Genomic DNA, 18,192 nt, shown 5'->3' on the forward strand with positions numbered 1-18,192 from the left:
AGGCCCCCAAAAGTTAAGTTGCCCAGGTTTTCACAGCTGGTAAAGGCAGTAGAGTTGAAGATTTGAATCCAGGTCAAAACAAAAAACCCGTTGCCATCGGGTCGATTCTAACTCATGCAACCCTGTAGGACAGAGTCGAATTTCCAAGGCAATCTTTATGAAAGCATACTGCCGCCTCTTTTTCCCTGCAGGGTGGCTGGTGGTTAGAACTGCCAGTGTTTTGGTTAGCAGCCCAGTGCTTTAACCACAGAACCACCAGGGTTCCTTGTTGGTGTTGTTAGGTGTTGGGGCAGTTTCAACTCATGGCCACCTTGTGTACAGTGGAACAAAACACTGCCCAGTCCTGTAACTCCTTACCCAGGTCGAACTGCCTCCAACTTTCTGTCTGTCTCTTCTCAGCTACCCTGCCTTGGGCAGTGGGCTGCATGCCCACTTTTACTCCTCTGTAGACTACTCTAGCTTGGTTAACTAAATTGAAAGTGACAAAAGAGAACACATAATGGCCAACTAATCCACCAGGCTTTTGCATTAGCTCTGTTTACAGATGAGTAACACTGCCCTTTAACGAGAGACAAGCTCACAGTAACCATACTGAACAAAATACTATTGTTAAAATAACAATGGAGAGTGTTGTGTGTCCACCAGGGGCATGGCTGCATTTGGTCCTCAGGGGCTAGAGTGCATGTAGGACCCAGTTTGGAAACTGGTTTGGAAACTCTAAACAATGTGCTTAAAAGAAAAAAAGTGCCAGCATTTACACGTTGTGAGATGTCATGTGAAAGTGGGATTTGTAGCTTTTCTTCAGCCGGGAGATCTGTGCCTCTGGGGTGGTGTTGACCTTGGCTGGAGTGCGCACTGCTGCCTCTAGTTCACCACGGTCTCTCCCTCTTGCTGTCGTGCCCCCGACCCGACACACAGTGTCAGTTGCCATTGTTGGGTTTATGCTGTCGCTTTTCTGTTGGTGGAACCAAGAGGAAAATACTTCCTGTCCCTTTATGTTGATGTTTTACTTTGGTTTTTTGGGACCGTGGTCCATGATAAGTGAAATAATTTTTTGAGCATGTCAACTTTGTGACAGCTCACCTTCAGAATTCCTGTTGTCACCTTTCTGGGTACTGAATGAGGGCAATAATGCTTTTTTTTTTTTTTTTTTAATTTAGCTTTCATTGATTTATTCACAGATAATGCAGACATCATCAGTGAACTATTGCAGAGTGCATCCACTCATTAGGATTAAGGACCGAACCTTGCCAGCTCCCCACCCTCTTTCTAGTTACTTTGCCTCAGCTCCTCCTCCAAGATAGCCACTCCTCTGCCTTCTCTCAGCATGGGTAGCTGATTTCACTTATTTATTTTGTTTCTTTGTGTCTGTCTTCTTTAACTCAACAACTCTATTGCTGCTTGTGTCAGTAGGCCATTCATCTCCACTGATGTTTAGTATTTTACATTTGATCCATTTTACTACTGACGGTAATTGGATTGTTTCCAGATTGGGGCTATTGTAAGTAGGGGTGCTGTGACTGTTGCTGTACATGTGTTTGGTGATAGTATATATGCATTTCAGTTGATGTCTTAGGCTCGGTTCTCTAGAGAAGCAAAACCTGTGAAGCTTATATATAGAGAGAGAGGGAGGAGGGGAGAGAGAGAGAACGAGCGAGATAGATTTATTTTAGGGAAATGGCTCATGCATTTGTAAAGGTTGGCAACTCCCAAGTAAGTGGGTCAAAAGTCAAGCTGGAATGGTCCCTAGCTGCCCTTCAGGTCTGGAATTGAACCCACAACTGTGGTTTCCAGCCAACAAAGTACAGGCATGTGAGTTAAACATTTACCTCAAGTAGACACACGCCCTGGAGAGAACAATCATGGGAGAAGGAAGGGCTGCTTATGCACAGGGAGATAGCTCAGGGTGCAGAAGAGTATGAAGGGATGGACACTGGGAGGAGGTAACTATGGGGAGGAAGTGGGAGGGGAGCTGCTGCATTGTAAATTTTTGTCAATGTCATGAGACAAAGTATATGTGAACTGCTGTATGAAAAGTGAATTTACTCTGTAAATCTTTACCCAAATCCTAATTAAAAAAAAAAAAAAGTAAAGCTGAAGCTGGAGGCGCCTCTTGACACTCACAGGTGCAGGGGCTGATGAACTGAAGGTTGGCAGGCAGTATTGTGGGCTGCTGGTTTTGGAGGCTGATGAAGCCAAGATCTGCAGGTAAAATGGCAGATTGTTGGCGCACAGGCTGTGAAGGCAACTATCCCAAGATCGAAAGGCAGTTCAGCAGGACCCTGGTTCAAGTTCAGAAATCAGAGGTGATGGTGAGTCAGAGGCAGGATCCAGATCCGGCAGAAGCCATAGAACTTTGCCATGATGTCCATGCATATGTGTTGGAAGCAGGCCACACCCCTGAGGAAACTCCCTTTCAGCTGATTGGCTGCTCACAGCGTATCTCATTATGGAGGTAATTACATTACATCAGATCTTGTCATGGGGGATGGCTACATCATAACTGCTAAGTAACAGCGAATCATTCTGTGTCAAGGTGACACACAACATTAACTATTGCAGTTGGAGTGGAATTGTTGAGTCATGGGATATGTGTATGCTGAGTTTTGGTAAAGATTGTGGTTAGATCAGTTCACGTTTCCAGCAGCAGTTCATAAGGGTTGTGGTTACCCCACCTCCTTGCTAACCCTGTGATTGAACTACATGGTGTATAGTTGTATTTCACTGTGGTTTTGGTTGTCTTTTCCTGCTGACTAATAATATTGAGCCCCTTTTCTTAGACTGTTGGCCATTCAGATAGCCTCTTTTGTAAAGTGGCTGTTCAAATCTTTTGCCTGTTTTTCTGTTGGATTGCTTTCTTTTTCTTAGTGATTTGCAGGAGTTCTTCATATATTCTAGATAAGACATCTCCCTAGGATACATGCATTGCAAACATATTTTCCTATTCACTCTGTGACTTATTTCACTCCTTTAAAGATGTCCTTTGATTAACAGATGTACTTAATTTTAGTCCGATTTATGAGTTGCCTAGGAGCCCGGGTGGCTTAGTAGTTCAGAGTTCAGCTGCAAACTTAAAGGTGGTAGTTCAAACCCACCAGCCACTCTGCGGGAGAAAGATGTGGCAGTCTGCTTCCGAAAAGATTACAGCCTTGGAAACCCGCAATTCTACTCTGTCCTATAGGATTGCTGTAAGTCAGAATCAACTTGATGGCAGTGGGTTTGGTTGGTTCAGGTATCAGTCTTTATTGTTACCACTCCTATGTTCTGTTTAAGAAGTGTTTGCCTGTTCCACGGTCCTGAAGGTAGTCTATGCTGATTTTAATAGTTTTGGTTTACCTTTCATTTTGAGATCTGTGGTTACCTGGGGTTTATTTTGTGTGTGGTGTGAGGTGGAGAGTCAGTGTTTCTTCTGCTGTGTCACCATCCACATGACCCGCAGCGTTTACTGAGTACTCTTTCAACTGTCTTGTAGGACCTCTTTTGTCATAAGTCTGATGTCCATGGATTTTTAGGTCTTTTTATGACTTCCTACTATATATGTCGGTTTTTGTGCCAGTGACACATTGCCTTAATTACTGTATTGTTATGAAAAATCTTTGAATGTGCAAAGTGTAAGTGTATCAGTTTTGTTCTCTCAGATTGTTTTGGCTGTTCTTGGCGTTTTTCATTTTCATGTGCATTTTGAGCTATGTTATCAATTTATACACACACCCCAACACCCCAACTTGCTGGGATTTTGATTGGCATTCCACTGAATCAGTAGATGAATTGGGGAAGGATTCATATTTGCACCATACTGGATATTTCAGCCCAGGAACGTGGTATATGCCTCCTTTATTGAAGCCCTGTCTAATATCTCTCAGAAATATTTTGTAGGTTTCCGGGAACATCTTTTTTTTTTTTTTAATTTTGTATTTGAATTTTTGAGGAACTCTTCAAACTATCACACAGTGGCTGCACCGCTTCACATTCACACCAGCAATTCGTGAGGGTCCCCATTTCACCACATCTTTGCCAATGCTTGTTTTTTTCTGTTCTTTATAATTTTTTATTATTATAGTTGTCTTGGTGGGTGTGAAGTGGTATTGATTTAGATTTCCCTAGCCATAAAAGAGGAGCGCTGGTGGCGTAGTGCCTAAGGCATTTGACTGCTGACCAGAAGGCTGCCAGTTCAAATCCTCCAGCTACTGTGGAAGGAAGTCTGGGCAGTATACTTCCGTAAAGATTTACAGTCTTGGAAACCCAAGAAGGGGTCGTTATGAGTCGGAACTGACTTGGTGGCAGTGAGTTTGGTTTTTTTCGGACCATTAAAGATGCTGAGCCTCTTTTCATGTATGTGTTGTCCGTTTGAATATCTTCTTTGGAGAAATATCTCCCCAAGTCTTTAGCCCATTTTCTAGTTGAGTGGTTTATCTTCTTGTTACTGAGTTCTGTGAGTTCTTTATATATTTTGGATACTAGACCCCTATCCAATACATGATTTGTGTGTGTTTTCTCCCATTCTGAAGATTATATCTTCAGTTCTCTTAATAGCATCTTTTGATGCCTAAAAGGTGTTTTAACTTTGGTAAAGTCCAGTTTATTTTTTTTTTCTGTGTATGTGGGTTGTCCTTTTGATGACATATTTAAGAGACTATTACCACACCCAAGCATGTCATAAAGATTGACTCCTATGTCTTCTTTTAAGAGGTTTTTGTTTTTAAAATAGTTTTTCCTCTTCTGTTTAGGCCTTTGATCCATTTTTAGTGGGTTTCTGTTCACAGTGTAAAGTAGGGGTCAAACCTCCTTTTTCACATGTGAATATCCGAGTGTCACAGCACCATTTGTTGAAGACACTGTCCTTCCCTTATGGACTCCTTTTGGCACTCTTGCTGAAAGCAGTTGGTTCGGGCGTCATCATGGTGTTCCACTTGTCTAATAAGCAGCCTTGTGCCAGAACCATACTTTTTATTACTGAAGCTTTCTAATAAAATTTGAAATTGAACAGTGTGGGTCCTCTGTTTTCTTCCTGTTCAAGATTGTTTTTGCAGTTCAGTGTCCTTGTAGTTTCCTATGAATTTTAGAGTCAGCATTTTCATTTCTTTTGTCCAGTTGTCTGTGTCCACTGGCTGTTAACTGGTGGCCACTCCCGACATGGCCCATGGAAGGAGAGACACTGTCTGCTAAGGCCACAGATAAATTCATTCGCCATTTTCATCTTCCAGATGGGACTGCAGGGCTCCCTGGGAGGGTCCAGTCCTTCTCTCAGGTCTGTCTCACCATCACCTGGATGTCCTTTGCTCGCAGATGGGAGGCAGGGACTAGTGGAAGGTATCAGGGTGATCGTAGCTGTCCGTTGTCCCCAAAGTCCCGGTCTGGTGATTGAGAATACGATTCTTGCTGTATTACCCCTCAGCGTTTGCAATGGGTTTCAAGAGATCCCAACTGGGAAGAAACCCTTCTCGTCTCTCTGTCCCGTTGCCTCGGGGCACTTCTGACTGGTTTCATATTTGGCAGAATCTTCAAAGGAAACAGCCATCTCCTTTTCCTCCAGCTCCCTCCACAGGCTTCTTCATTTCCCCTTTCAAGTTCGGCTCTGCATGGGAGAGGTGAGAGCAGGCCTCCCTCACCCAGCAGGGCACCGGGGGTTCCTGGAGGAGGGGTGGGCTGCAGCGGTATGGCCAGGACTTTGAACATTTTTTGTTAGATTTATTCCCAGGTGTTTGTGATTTTTGATGTTGTTAAAAATGGTATTTAAAAAAAAATTCTTTTTTTCTGATATATTTTTAAAAAGCTTTCGATTGTGATTTGGGTAAAAGTTTACAAAACAAATTCATTTTCCTTTTGTTATCGAGGTTATTCTGGCCTCTTAAAATAAGTTGGGGTATATATCCTTTTTTTTTCTTTCTGTTTCTTCATGAGTTTGTTTGCAGTTGGTGCTTTTCTTTAAATGGAAAAATTGACTGATGAAGGCAGAACCAGAGAGTTCTTTATAGAAAGGTTATATATTGTTATGTCAGGTGCCATCTAGTTGCTTCTGACTCATGGCACCTGACATATGAGAGGACGGCACACTGCCCACTCGTGCACCTTCCTCACGGCTGTTGCTGTGTTTGAGCCCATTGTTGGAGCCACTGGGTCATTCCACGTCCTAGAGGATCTTCCTCTTTTTTGCTGCCCGCCTACGTTACCAGGCATAAGTCCTCCTCTATGGACTGGCCCTCCTTAATGACCTGTCCAAAGTGTGTGACTCGGAGTCTGGCCGTCCTTGCTTCTAGCTAGCATTCTGGCTGTGCTTCTTCCAAGATAGATTTGTTCTTGTGGCAGTCCGTGGTGTGTACTCATTATTCTTCAAAGGCATTAATTCTTGTTCTGTCTTCTTATTCATTGTCCCACTTTCACTTGTGCAGGAGACAATTGAAAATCCTGCGGCTTGGGTCAGGCACACCTTAGTGTTGTAGGTGACATCTTTGCTTTTTACCACTTGAAAGAAGTATTTTGCAGCATATTTGCCCAATACAGTAAGTCTGAGTTCTTGGCATGCTACTTCCATGGGTTGATTTTTGACCCAAATAAAATGAAGTCCTTGACTACTTCACAGTCTTCTTCGCACAGGTCACCGAAGGACTGTGCTCAACATAATGACTCAAGAACGCTGACTTAGAGCATGTGGGTCGTTCTCCTGTGAGGCCTAGCGTTCACGCTGCTCTCTGCCTCTGGTCGCGGTTAGTTGCAAGCAGGTGGGATTAATATAGCCCAGCAGTAAAGTGAGAGACACTGACTTCCTTCGTTCTCTTTGGGGATTTTTGAAAGTGGGTTGTTGGCATTTAAGTCAGCCAAGGCAAACTCTGTGTTTTGCTTCATTGGGTCACCAAGGGCAACAGTGTCGTTTCTGTAGAAAATTAATTTTGGAGGAAGCTGCACATGCCAGGAGGAGATGGGTCCTTGGCCTTTGATGGTGAGGGGAAGCCCACTCCCCGTCCCTGCCACCGCAGTGGGGGTTTCAGTTCCCTCTCTGTGCTCCTCTGCTGTGTCCACGAACATGCAAATCAGCTGCTCCTGGTGGAGGAGCTCTTGGAAGAGTGTCTGCTGAGGGCGCAGAGCAGATGCATCCATTTCTGCCCCGTGGTCCAGCGTGGCCTAAGTGATTAGACTTTGGGACCCCCCCTGTGTTAGCCCAGGTCTCAGGTTGGAATACTGAAGAACTTGTTTGGTCTTAGCTTCCTGGAATGATTGATAGCATCTGTGGCCAACTCTCCCATTTGCTACCTGAAATCCATTCCCCTTTTCTTCTTCATGGAGCTCTGGTGGCCTTGTAGTTAAAGCATTGGGTTGCTAACCAAAAGGTTGGCAGTTTGAACCTACCAGCCACTCTGTGGGAGAAAGATGGTAGCCTTGCAGACTCAGTGGGGGCAGTTCTGCTATTTCCTTATTGTTAAGATTTGAAGTCAGCTCAGTGGCAGTGGGTGGGTGTCTTCTTTGCTTGAACAAAACCCTGGTTTTGTTTGGGGCTGTAGTATGTCCTCCTCTGTGTGATGGGTGATGAGTGATGAAGACAGTCTGGCATTTTGTTCCCCACCCTCTCAACTCCCTTGTGGTTTTCTGGAATTCCTGAAATACCTGATGAAAGGGCAACAGCTGACTTTTTCCCTTCCGCACTCTTTCTTCCTGCTCAGCTTGCACATGTGATGTCCAGACTCGTGACAGCCAGCTGCGACCAGGAGATTCTGGCCATGATGGAGCCTTTGAACCAGCTGCCTACCTGCAGATTAATTATGCAAGGAAAACGAACCCTTCTTTGTTTATCAGATGGAGCTCCGGTGGCACTGTGGTTCAACCATTGGCCTGCTAACCAGAAGGTTGGCAGTTGGAACCTACCAGCCTCTCCACAGAAAAAGATGAAGCAGCCTGCTTCTGTAAAGATTTATAGCCTTGGAAACTCTCTGGGGGCAGTCCTCTGTCCTGTGGGGTCACTATGAGTTGGAGTTGACTCCATGGTAGTGTGTTCGGTTTGTTTACCAGGAGCCCTACTGTGTGTAGGGGGGTTTCTGTCTCTTGTTGGGCGATGCCTGGCATTTGGCTCTGATGAGGATGCACTGCTCTGCATGGCCTTGCAGGACAGGTACTGCTCAGGGCCTAGTGTGTTCTTGACTATTGATACATGATGCCAGAGCTTTATAGAACATTCCTTATCTCACTGCATTAGACTTGTTCTGGCTGCAAGTGACAGCAACCCCTTCAAACTGACTTAGCAAACAAAGAAGGATATTAATTCACTTGAATGGGAAATCTAGGGGTTAGGTTGGATTAAGGGACTGCAATAGAGTTTGACAAACATCTACCATTTTCATCACAGCTTCTATCTGGAGGTGTCTTTCCCATGTGAGCTCTTTTTAGCTGATAGGGAAAGTGGCCCCAGGCAGCTCCAGGTTCACGTGGCTCTTAGAGTTCCCACTCTAGAGCAAAGATCAGCAGGTTTCTCCTGTAAATGGCCAGATAGTAAATATTTTAGACCGTGTGGGCCTTAAGGCTCTGTCGTAGTCACTCAGCTCTCCTGCTGTAGTTTGAAAGCAGCCACAAATAATATGTAAGCAATTAGATGTGGCCGTGTATCAATAAAACGTTATTTATCAAAGCAGGTGACAGGCCTGATTTGGCCCACAGATAGTTTGCTGACCCCATCTAGAAGAATAGAGGGCCTCTGACCCCACTAGAAGAATAGAGGGCCTCTGTCCCAGTGGTTCACGTAGAACTTGGAGGAGAACCCTGTGGTCCAGAGCAGAGACTAGGGTGGATCAAGTGATGCACTTTCTGGGTATAATATTTAAGGGAGTACCAAAAAAACTCAGCAGTTGAGGTAAATATTTTCATGCAGTGTTTTAAAAATCAAAATTAGTGGAAAAAAAAAATCACAAGAGAATATCAGGATGTTACATGATTCGACAGGGCTGGGATCACAATGAGGTGAGTGATGTGGTGTGTGGCCAGGTGTGGCCGCCCACCTCGGACAGGTAGTGCTGCAGGCAGCTTCATGAAGGAACCAGATGGCATATGTTTCTCATAGAACAGAAGGTGCTTTTGGCCTGTGTCAGTGCCTTGGCTTTTGGTTCCAGTGTAATATGACATTAATCGCTGTTTTTCACCGAGCACCAATTCTACGCCAGTTATGTTAATAACAACCATTATGCTGTTGTTAGGTGCTGCTGAGTTGGCTCTGACTCCCGGCGACCCTGTGTCTGAATGAATGAACTGCCTGGTCCTGCGCCATCCTCACATCCTTGCAGTGCGTGAGCCGTTGTTGCAGCCGCTGTGTAATAAGTGTAGCTGGCATTTCTTGACTGCATTTATTGGAAGCCCTGAACGTATATTCATATAGTCTCAGTTTTCCCTCGTAGCAAACCCTGGTGGGTAGTTTCTGTTATCCTCATTTTACAGACGAGGAAAATAGAGAACCAAATAAGTTACCTAAAGTCACACAATGCCTGAACTGGAATCAGAGCCAAGGTTTTGTCCTGCTTCTGGTCCCTAGAGTCTCAATTCTTGGCATCAGTGAACGTTGAGGCCTATCATACACTCTGCCAAAAACTCTGTGCTGTTTGTCGTCTTCTGCTAACTTTGGTCATGTTGCCAGAAGGGACCGGTTCCCTGGAGAAGGATGTCATGCTTGGTGAAAAAGGGGAAGACCGTCAACAAGATGGACTGACACAGTGGCTGCCATTGATGGGCTCAAACAGAGCAAGGATTGTGAGGATGACGCAGGACCAGCCCGTGTTTCGTTGGTCTGGGAACGCTCAGAAATTTTCCCCGTATAGATTGGTGGCCATTGCTTCTCCGCTTTATGCCATCTCAGCTTGTGCAAGTTTTCATAGACATGCTGTGCTTTCAGGTAGTGGGAGAAACCTGTACAGGGGGTTGGTCTTGTGTGTGTCATGATTAAGTTACTGACTGGCTGGTCCAGGGTGTGGCTGTGGTCAGATATAGTCAGATGTGGTCCTGGCTTCGGAGAGAGGAAAGGCTGTTGTACCCTTTTGGTGGGCTGGGCCCATGGGCTGGGCAGGGGTCACTTTGGTATTTAGGGATTGAGAGGGAGAGTAGTTCTGGGTGAGGTGCCCTGCTGGTATTTTTTGTCAGTCATCCCTGGGAACCTTATCTACAGGAGTGCAAAGTTTGGCTTGATCCACAGATACGCACATATGCACACACACTCCAATGTGTATATACAGTTTTCACCGTTGTTAGGTTGGTTTTGACTCGTAATGACCCTGCAGGTCAGAGAAGGACTGCCCCATAGGGTTTCCAGGCTGTAATCTTTACAGGAGCAGGTCACCAGGTCTGTTCTCCCACAAACTGCCGACCTTTTGGTTAGCAGCTGAGCGAGCACTTAACCACTGCATCACCAGGGTGCCTTGCATGTACATGTAGACGCTGTTGACTGGAGAGGAAGAGGAGGAAAGAAGACAAATAACTGAAGCAGAAGGTGCTTACTGAGCAAGCGGTGCTCAGGCCTCGTGCTGAGCGCTGTACTTGGCTTCATGCCCGTTTCCTCTAATCACCCATGAACTCGTCAGTCACTGACACCCCCCATGGACAGAGGCTGTTACCCTGGTGTCCAGTTGATGGAGATGGGATGTAGTGCATCCTTCGGGAGGCAGCCTCAAAGACTTGGTCCGTGAGCATCTTCAACACCTGGATTGGAACCCAGGTCTGACACAGAGGTTGGCCTTTTCTGTCCTGCGGTATCCGTGTGAACAGGATAGTTTTGCAGGCAGAGCCCCTCCAGAACTGCAAGAGAAGCAATGTGCATTATTGTCAGCACCAATGTTGTGGTAATTTATTATAGCAGCCATAGGAAAGTAATACATCATTACCCCTTACCCACTGTCTTCAAGTCGGTTCTGACTCAGAGCAACCCTATAGGACAGAGAACTGCCCCGTAGGATTTCCATAAATCTTTATGGACGCAGCCTGCCACATCGTTCTCCTGCAGGGTGGCTGGTGGATTTGAACCTCCAACCTTTTGGTTAGCAGTTGGATGCTTTAACGACTGTGCCACCAGAGTTCCTCAGTACATCATAGTGTATGTATATGTACGTAAGGCAGTGAGATTTAGTGGTTTGGGATTAGACAGCTCTGAGGTCCCATTCCACTCTGCTGGGTGTTAACTGTGTAGCTTTGGGTGAGTTCCTTCACTCACCTCACCTCCATCCTTTCTTTGAGTTGGAGGTAGCGTTGGCTGTTACGAAGACAGGGGCCATGTGGACAGTGTTCCTGTAGTGGCTGGTACAGAGTTAAAGCTCATGAAATAGTGACTCCTGTTATTGCTGTTATTATTGGCCACGTGGAGAAGGTGTTCATGAGTCAATGATAAGTGAGGAAAATTGATCACAGAAATATATATACATTAGAATTCTGGTCTGTAAGAATCTGTGTGCATGTGGATCACAAACGCAGGCTGTGAAGAAAAATAAGTTGTAAGAATGACTATTTTATGGGTGAAAGTAAACTTTAAAACTTTCCCTTAAGGCCTTAAATCTGTTCTTATCCTCAGAGCTAGTAATTCAACATATAGAAGTCTCTTCTAAACAACAACGACAAAAAGCCAGGTGCCGTCTCATTGATTCTGACTCATGGTGAGCCTTCTAGGGCAGAGCAGAGCCGCCCTGGAGGGTTTCCAAGGCTGACAGTCTTTGCAGAAGTGGACTGCCTCTTCTTCGTCCCACAGAGCGGCTGGGGGGTTTAAACCTCTGACCTTTTGGATAGCGGCCGAATGCTTTAAGCACTGTGCTGCCAGGGCTCCTTTGGGAGGGCTCTTCCCTGGAACTGGAAAAGAGGACGACAGTTACTTAGGTACAAGGATGTTCATTGCTTTGTTTAGGGAAAAATGGACATAGGTCATATTCCCAGCAGCAGAGAAATATTTCAGTTATGTTGGACATCAAAGCACCAAAATCATGTTTTCAGAGACCTTTCAATGTTCTAGGAGAAAAATGTTCATAATTTAGACAAGAAAAGAAAGCAACCAGTGTAGTATGCACCATTATACATGTTCATGTATGTATGTGTCCATACACGTGTACACGCCCGCACACGTGTACATACACTCTGATGTATTAGCTTCCTGTGACTGTTTTAACAAATTTCCACACAGTGATGACCCAACGTAATGCACATTTCTTCTCTTATGGTTCCAGAGGCCAAATGCCCCACGTCAGTTCCATCTAAAGTCAAGGTAGTGGGATGGTTGTTTCCTTCCGGAGGCTCCAGGAAACAGTGTGCTGCTTGCCTTTCCCTGTTTCTGGAGGCTGCTGGCATTCCTTGGCCGGCCGCCGCCTCGCTCTAATCTGTGCTTCCCTGGCTACTACTGCCTTCTCCTCTTCTCTGTCCAATCCCCCTCTGCCTTTGTTTGTTATGAGGACACTAGTGATGACAGTGGGTCCACAGGGATAATCCAGTGTCGCCTCCCCATTTCAAGAGCCTTCATCACACCTGCACGGGCCCTTTTGCCATGTAAAGTGACCTGTGGTCTCCGGGCCTGGATTAAGATGTGGGCACCGGTGGGGGCTATAACTTAACTTACCGTAAGTGTCGACTTTTATATATGAAAAAGAAAATTTCGGGAAACCAGACCAGAAGGAAATAGTTACATGTTAGCAGTGGTCATCCTTGCATGACCAGTTTGGGGACCCTGTGCTGTGCGCACCTTTCCTGTGCTCAGCAGGGACTCTCTGGGTCTCCCGAGTATGGGGGGAATGCCACCCTAAAGCTGTTGGGCGGCCAGGCCCGAGTGACGCGCCGTCCCGTCTCTCCCCAGAGCCCGTGTTCTGGTTCTACGTGAAGGAGGTCCTCAACAAGCACGAGCTGCAGCGCTTCTCCGCCCTGCGCCACATCGCCTCGGACGTGGGCCGCGGCCGCGCCTGGCTGCGCTGTGCCCTCAACGAGCACTCCCTGGAGCGCTACCTGCACATGCTCCTGGCCGATCGCGGCAGGCTCAGGTACCGCGTGGGCCAGGGGCCCGGGAGGAGGCAGGTACCTGGGTGGTCTGGGCTGGGGCCTGGGAGGAGGTGTGGCAGGCTCAGGTAGCCACGTGGGTCGGGGTCCCAGGAGGAGGTGCGGCAGGCTCTGGTACCCATGTGGGTCGGGGTCCCGGAAGGAGCCAGGTACCGGGTGGTCTGGGCTGCGGCATGGGGGGAGGTGCAGCAGGCTCAGGTACCTGGGTGAGTCCGGGTCCCGCGAGGCAGTGTGGTTCAGACCTATGCTTTGTACTGGGCTGCCTGGCTCTATATCCCAGCCCCTCTACCTGGGGTAAGCCAGTTCCCCCAACAGCCTCTGTTTGTTCAGCTGTGCTGTGGGGATAGTTGGCTGAACGAATGAGAGAATCCTCACAAAGGGCTCAGCATGGCACTTGCATGCAGCAAGCACTCAATACATGTTTGCTATTATTAAGGCTTGGGCTGGGGAACAAACTGTGGTCTCAGGACACGGTCTGCTCTTGATTCCGTGGAAATTTAATTTGAGCTTCTTTCAGATGCCAAGTTTCTTCCTCTTTAGATGTTGGGTGGTTAGTGGCCAGTTTCATGTTCTGTTTTATCTCATGTGCTATGTTCTTCTGAGCTGCTTGTTTTCTGAAGTTAGTCAATTGCTAATTGACTTTTTTTTTTTTTTTTTGAAAAAAAAGGGAAGGTTTAAGTTGAGGAAAGAAGTTGTTTGCTGCTATTAAAAAAAAAAAAAAAAAAGCTTATTTGATGATAAACATACCGTTGATAGTACCAGTTAGTAGAGGCTGGGTTAAGGGCCTGTGGGTGGCAAAGAGGTTAAGCTGACTGTTAGCTGGAAGGTTGGTGGTTTAAACCCACTGAGAGGCACCTTGGAAACCAGGCCCGGTGATCTGCTGCTGACAACCTCATGGAGCGGCTCCACCGTGTGCACATGGGTTGCCATGAGTCGGATTCGAGTCTAAGGCAACCGACAATAACTACACAGGCCAGGTGATGCTGCAGAGTAACAAACACCGTGACAACCGCAATGGCTTGAAACAGCCGCAGTTATTTCTTCCTTGTGCTACATGTCTGTTATGGGTGAGCAGGGGGGTTCTCGTTTCGGGACCTAGGCTGATGAAGTGCCACCTCTACGTGTCCTTTGGTGATTGCCAAGGTGGGAAAAGGAGAATGGGTCCAGGTAAGCACTGGCTCTCCAAGCTTCTATCTGCAGTGGTACTTCCACTCACGTGCTATTGGCCAGTGCAAATCACATGTCCATACCCAACGTCAGGGTATCCACTGCTGTAGGATCAGGGATCCTGTAGGACAGATTAGAACTGCCCCACAGGGTTTCCAAGGCTGTTATCTTTACAGAAGCAGACTGCCACATTTTTCTCCCATGGAGTGGCTGGTGGGTTCAAACTGCCAATCTTCCTATTAACAACCAAGTGCTTAACCACTGTGCCACCAGGGCTCCTGTTCAGCAGGGTGGAGAGGTATGATTTTCCCACAGCAAAAGTAGGCGACCGAATATAAGCCAGTGATAGTATGGTCATTCATGTCAAAAACATGAAAATGCTGTTGAACCCACTGGAGTGGATAACTCAGATCACCATAATTTGTATAAAGATAATTTGTATAAAGGTAGCATGTCAGTCTGTTTTTTTCCTGCCATTTCCCTATACTGATGATGTTTGTGGTCTCTCTGGCTCTGGCTGGTTTCCCTCTGAGAGTGTTGGACTAGACAATGTTTTTTGAATCACCTGACGATACAAAAGGACAGTGCTCAGTCTTGCCCTGGTCTCTGGAATGACTTCCCCATCAGCAGTGCCCAGATGTCAACAGGGAAATTTCACCTAATCCAGTGAGATGTACCTCAGTGCAGTCCAGTAATTTCATTAGGGCTTTGAACTGCTTCATCCTGCTTCGACCTGCTACTGAGAATTTGCATTTCCACCCCAGATTTATTGAATCAGAATGTATGTTTTAACAAGACCCTCAGTTGATAAAAATAGTAAGATTATAGGATGATAAGGATAAGATAGGAGCTCTGGTAGCATAGTGCCTAAGGCACTTGCCTGCTAACCAGAAGGCTGGCGCTTCAAACCCACCAGCCACTCCTCGGAAGGAAGGTTGGGCAATCCTACTTCCGTAGTGATACTGCCTCGGAAACCCAAGGAGGGGTCGCTATGAGTCGGGGCTGACTTGACGGCAAATAACAACAACAACAACAACAACAAGGATAAGATTATCAGAATCACAAGATTATAAGAATTATTAAGAACCATCTAGAGATCTTGTTACAATGTTGATTCTGAGTCAGTATATCTGGGGTGGAAATGCGTGTTCTCAGCAGTGGAATGAATGTGTTCAAAGCCCTGGATTTCACTTCTCTCATTGCCTGGCTGCAGTCTCCTCCTCTGCCTCACCTTCTCACCGTAGTTTGTGGAGCCCTCTCTGGGACTGTGCGCCAGGGCTCTTTAAAATGCCCTGAAGTTCTCCCGTTGAAGAGTTCCCTCTGTTGGCTGGGGTGCCTTGTCCACTTGCTCCGTATTCCCGCAGGAGCCAGGACGACTGATGCTGACTGTATGTGTGTGCAGCGTGGGGTCTGAGTTGGGAGGCTGGGAATGTCTGGACCACCTGAGCATTAACCAGCTGTAGTTAAGGACATACTTAGGTTTCTTGAAATGAGTTTTTCTGAAGGCCTTTCCAGTGGACCGTTTGCAGGTAGCTCAGAGTGGCATCCACCACTGTCTGTTTCCTTTACTTCGGCGGCCTGTGTGTTGCTGTGATGCTGGACGCAGTACCCCTGGCATTTTAATACCAGCGGGGTCACCCACGGTGGAGAGGTTTTAGCAGAGCTACCAGATTAAGACAGACTAAGAAAAAGGATGTGGTGGTTTACTTCCAAAAAAATTAGCCACTGAAAACCTTCTGAATAGCAGGGAACCTTGTCTGATATAGTGCCAGAAGTCCCCGTAGGTTGGAAGGCACTCGAAACAGACTAGGGAAGAACTGCCTCCTCAGAGTGGAGTCGACCTTAATGACTGGATGGAGGAAAGCTTTTGGGACCTTTCTTTCTTGGTGTGGCGCAATTCAAAATGAGAAGAAATAGCTGCAAACGTCCATTAATAATCAGAACACAGAATGTACATTGTATGAATCTAGGAAAATTAAAGTTATCAAAAGTGAAGTGGAATGCATAAAGATGGATATCCTTGGCATTAGTGAATTGAAATGGGCTGGTATAGGGCATTTTGAACCAGACAATCATGTGCCAGTATGCTGGGAATGATGAAGAGGAATGGTGTCACAGTCACCATCAAAAAGAACATTTCAAGATCTATCCTGAAGTACAGTGCTGTCAGTGGTAGGATAATATCCATACACCTACAAGGAAGACCAGTTATTATGGCTATTAACAAATTTATGCACCAACCAATAAAGCCAGACAGGAAGAAATGTAAGATTTTTACCACCTTCTGAAGTCTTCAGTTGATCAAGAGTGCAGTCAGGATGCATTGATAATTAGTGCTGATTGGAATGCAGAAGTGGGAAACAGAGAAGGATCAGCAATCAGAAATATGGCCTTGGTGATAAATGACCCCAGAGACTGCATGGTAGCAGTTTGCAAAATCAACAACTTACTCGTTGCAAATTCATTTTTTTTTTAACAACATAGACAGTGACTATACATATGGACCTGTCCAGATGGAACGCACAGAAATCAAAGCTACTACATCTGTGAAAAGAGGCGGTGGAGAAGCTCAATATCATCAGTCAGAACAAGGACAGGGGCTGGCTGTGGAGCAGACCATCAACTGTTCCCGTGGAAGTTCAACTTGAAGCTGAAGAAAATGAAAACAGCAAGTCGAGAGAACCAAAAAAGGAACTTGAGTATATCCTACCTGAATTTAGAGAACATGTCAAGAATAGATTTGACATGTAGGACACAAATGACCAAAGATCAGAGGAGTTGTGGGATGACATCAAGACATCATACATGAAGAAAGCAAAAGGTTGTTAAATAAACAGGGAAGAAGGAAAAGACCAAAATAGATGCCAAAAGAGACTATGAAACTTGTATTGAACATAGAGTAGCTGAAGTGAATGGAAGAAATGATGAAGAGAGCTGAACAAAAGATTGCAAAGAGCAGCTCAAGCAGACAAAGCCAATTGCTATAATGAAATGTGCAAAGACCTGGAGTTAGAAAACTAAAAGGGAAGAACATGCTTGGCGTTTCTCAAGCTGAAGGAACTGAAGAAAAAATTCAAATCTCGAGTTGCAATATTGAAAGATTCTATGGACAAAATATGGAATGACATGGGAAGCATCAGAAGAAGGTGGAAGGAGTACAGAGTCACTGTACTGAAGAGAACTGGTTGGTGTTCAACCATTACAGGAGGTGGCGTAGGATTAAGAACCAACGGTTCTGAAGGAAGAAGTCCAAGCTGCAGTGAAAACAGGCAAAAAAAAAAAAGGCTCCAGGAACTCATGGAATACCAATGGAAGGTTGCACCACCAAGTGGATGCAATGCTGGAAGTGCTCACTTGTCTGTGCTGAGAAATTTGAAAGGCAGGTACCTGGCCAGCCGACTGGAAGACATCTATATTTGTGCTCATTCCAAAGAAAACTGCCCCAAACAGAATGCAGAAATAAATGCAGGTAGAATTTTTCTGATTTTTTTTTTTAAATTTTTATTGTGATTTGGGTGAAAGTTAATTCAGTTTCCATACATCACCTCACATACTTTGTCTCATGACATTGACTCCAATTTACCGCAGTACGACAGCTTCCCTCCCACTTGCTGAAAATATTTTAAAAACAGTTATAGTAGTACGTAGACAGGGAAGTGCTAGAAATTCAAGCTGGATTCAGAAGAGGGCATGGAACAAGAGATTCCATTGCTGATGTCAGATGGATCTTGACTGAAAGAAAAAACCATAAAGATATTTACCTGTATTCTGTTGACTGTGCAAAGGCATTTGACTGTGTGGATCATAACAAACAATGGATAACATGAAGAATGGGAATTCAGAACATTTATAATTGTGCTCATGTAGAACCTGTACATAGACCAAGAGATGGTTGTTCAAACAGAACAATGGGATACTGTGTGGTTCAAAATCAGGAAGGGTGTGTGGCAGGGTTATTTATATCCTATCACCATATTTATTCACTCAGTATTCTGAGTGAATAACATGAGAAGTTCGACTATATGAAGAGGAACATGG

The 18,192-nt window shown here is 45.6% G+C and overlaps 1 protein-coding gene across 1 annotated transcript in view; it reads left to right on the forward strand.

Moving 5' to 3' along the window:
- The window catches only part of SNX29 (sorting nexin 29), a 681,105-nt gene that overhangs the window by 70,709 nt on the left and 592,204 nt on the right, over positions 1 to 18,192 (forward strand). Inside the window, exon 7 of the mRNA XM_007939635.2 lies at positions 12,791 to 12,971. Within this exon, the coding sequence (XP_007937826.2) occupies positions 12,791 to 12,971 (181 nt within the window). The remainder of the gene's footprint in view (positions 1 to 12,790; positions 12,972 to 18,192) is intronic.

The sequence above is a fragment of the Orycteropus afer genome, unplaced genomic scaffold, assembly GCF_000298275.1.
Source record: "Orycteropus afer afer isolate SDZICR_OR568_19922 unplaced genomic scaffold, OryAfe1.0 scaffold00061, whole genome shotgun sequence".
In the NCBI taxonomy this organism is placed as follows: Eukaryota; Metazoa; Chordata; class Mammalia; order Tubulidentata; family Orycteropodidae; genus Orycteropus; species Orycteropus afer.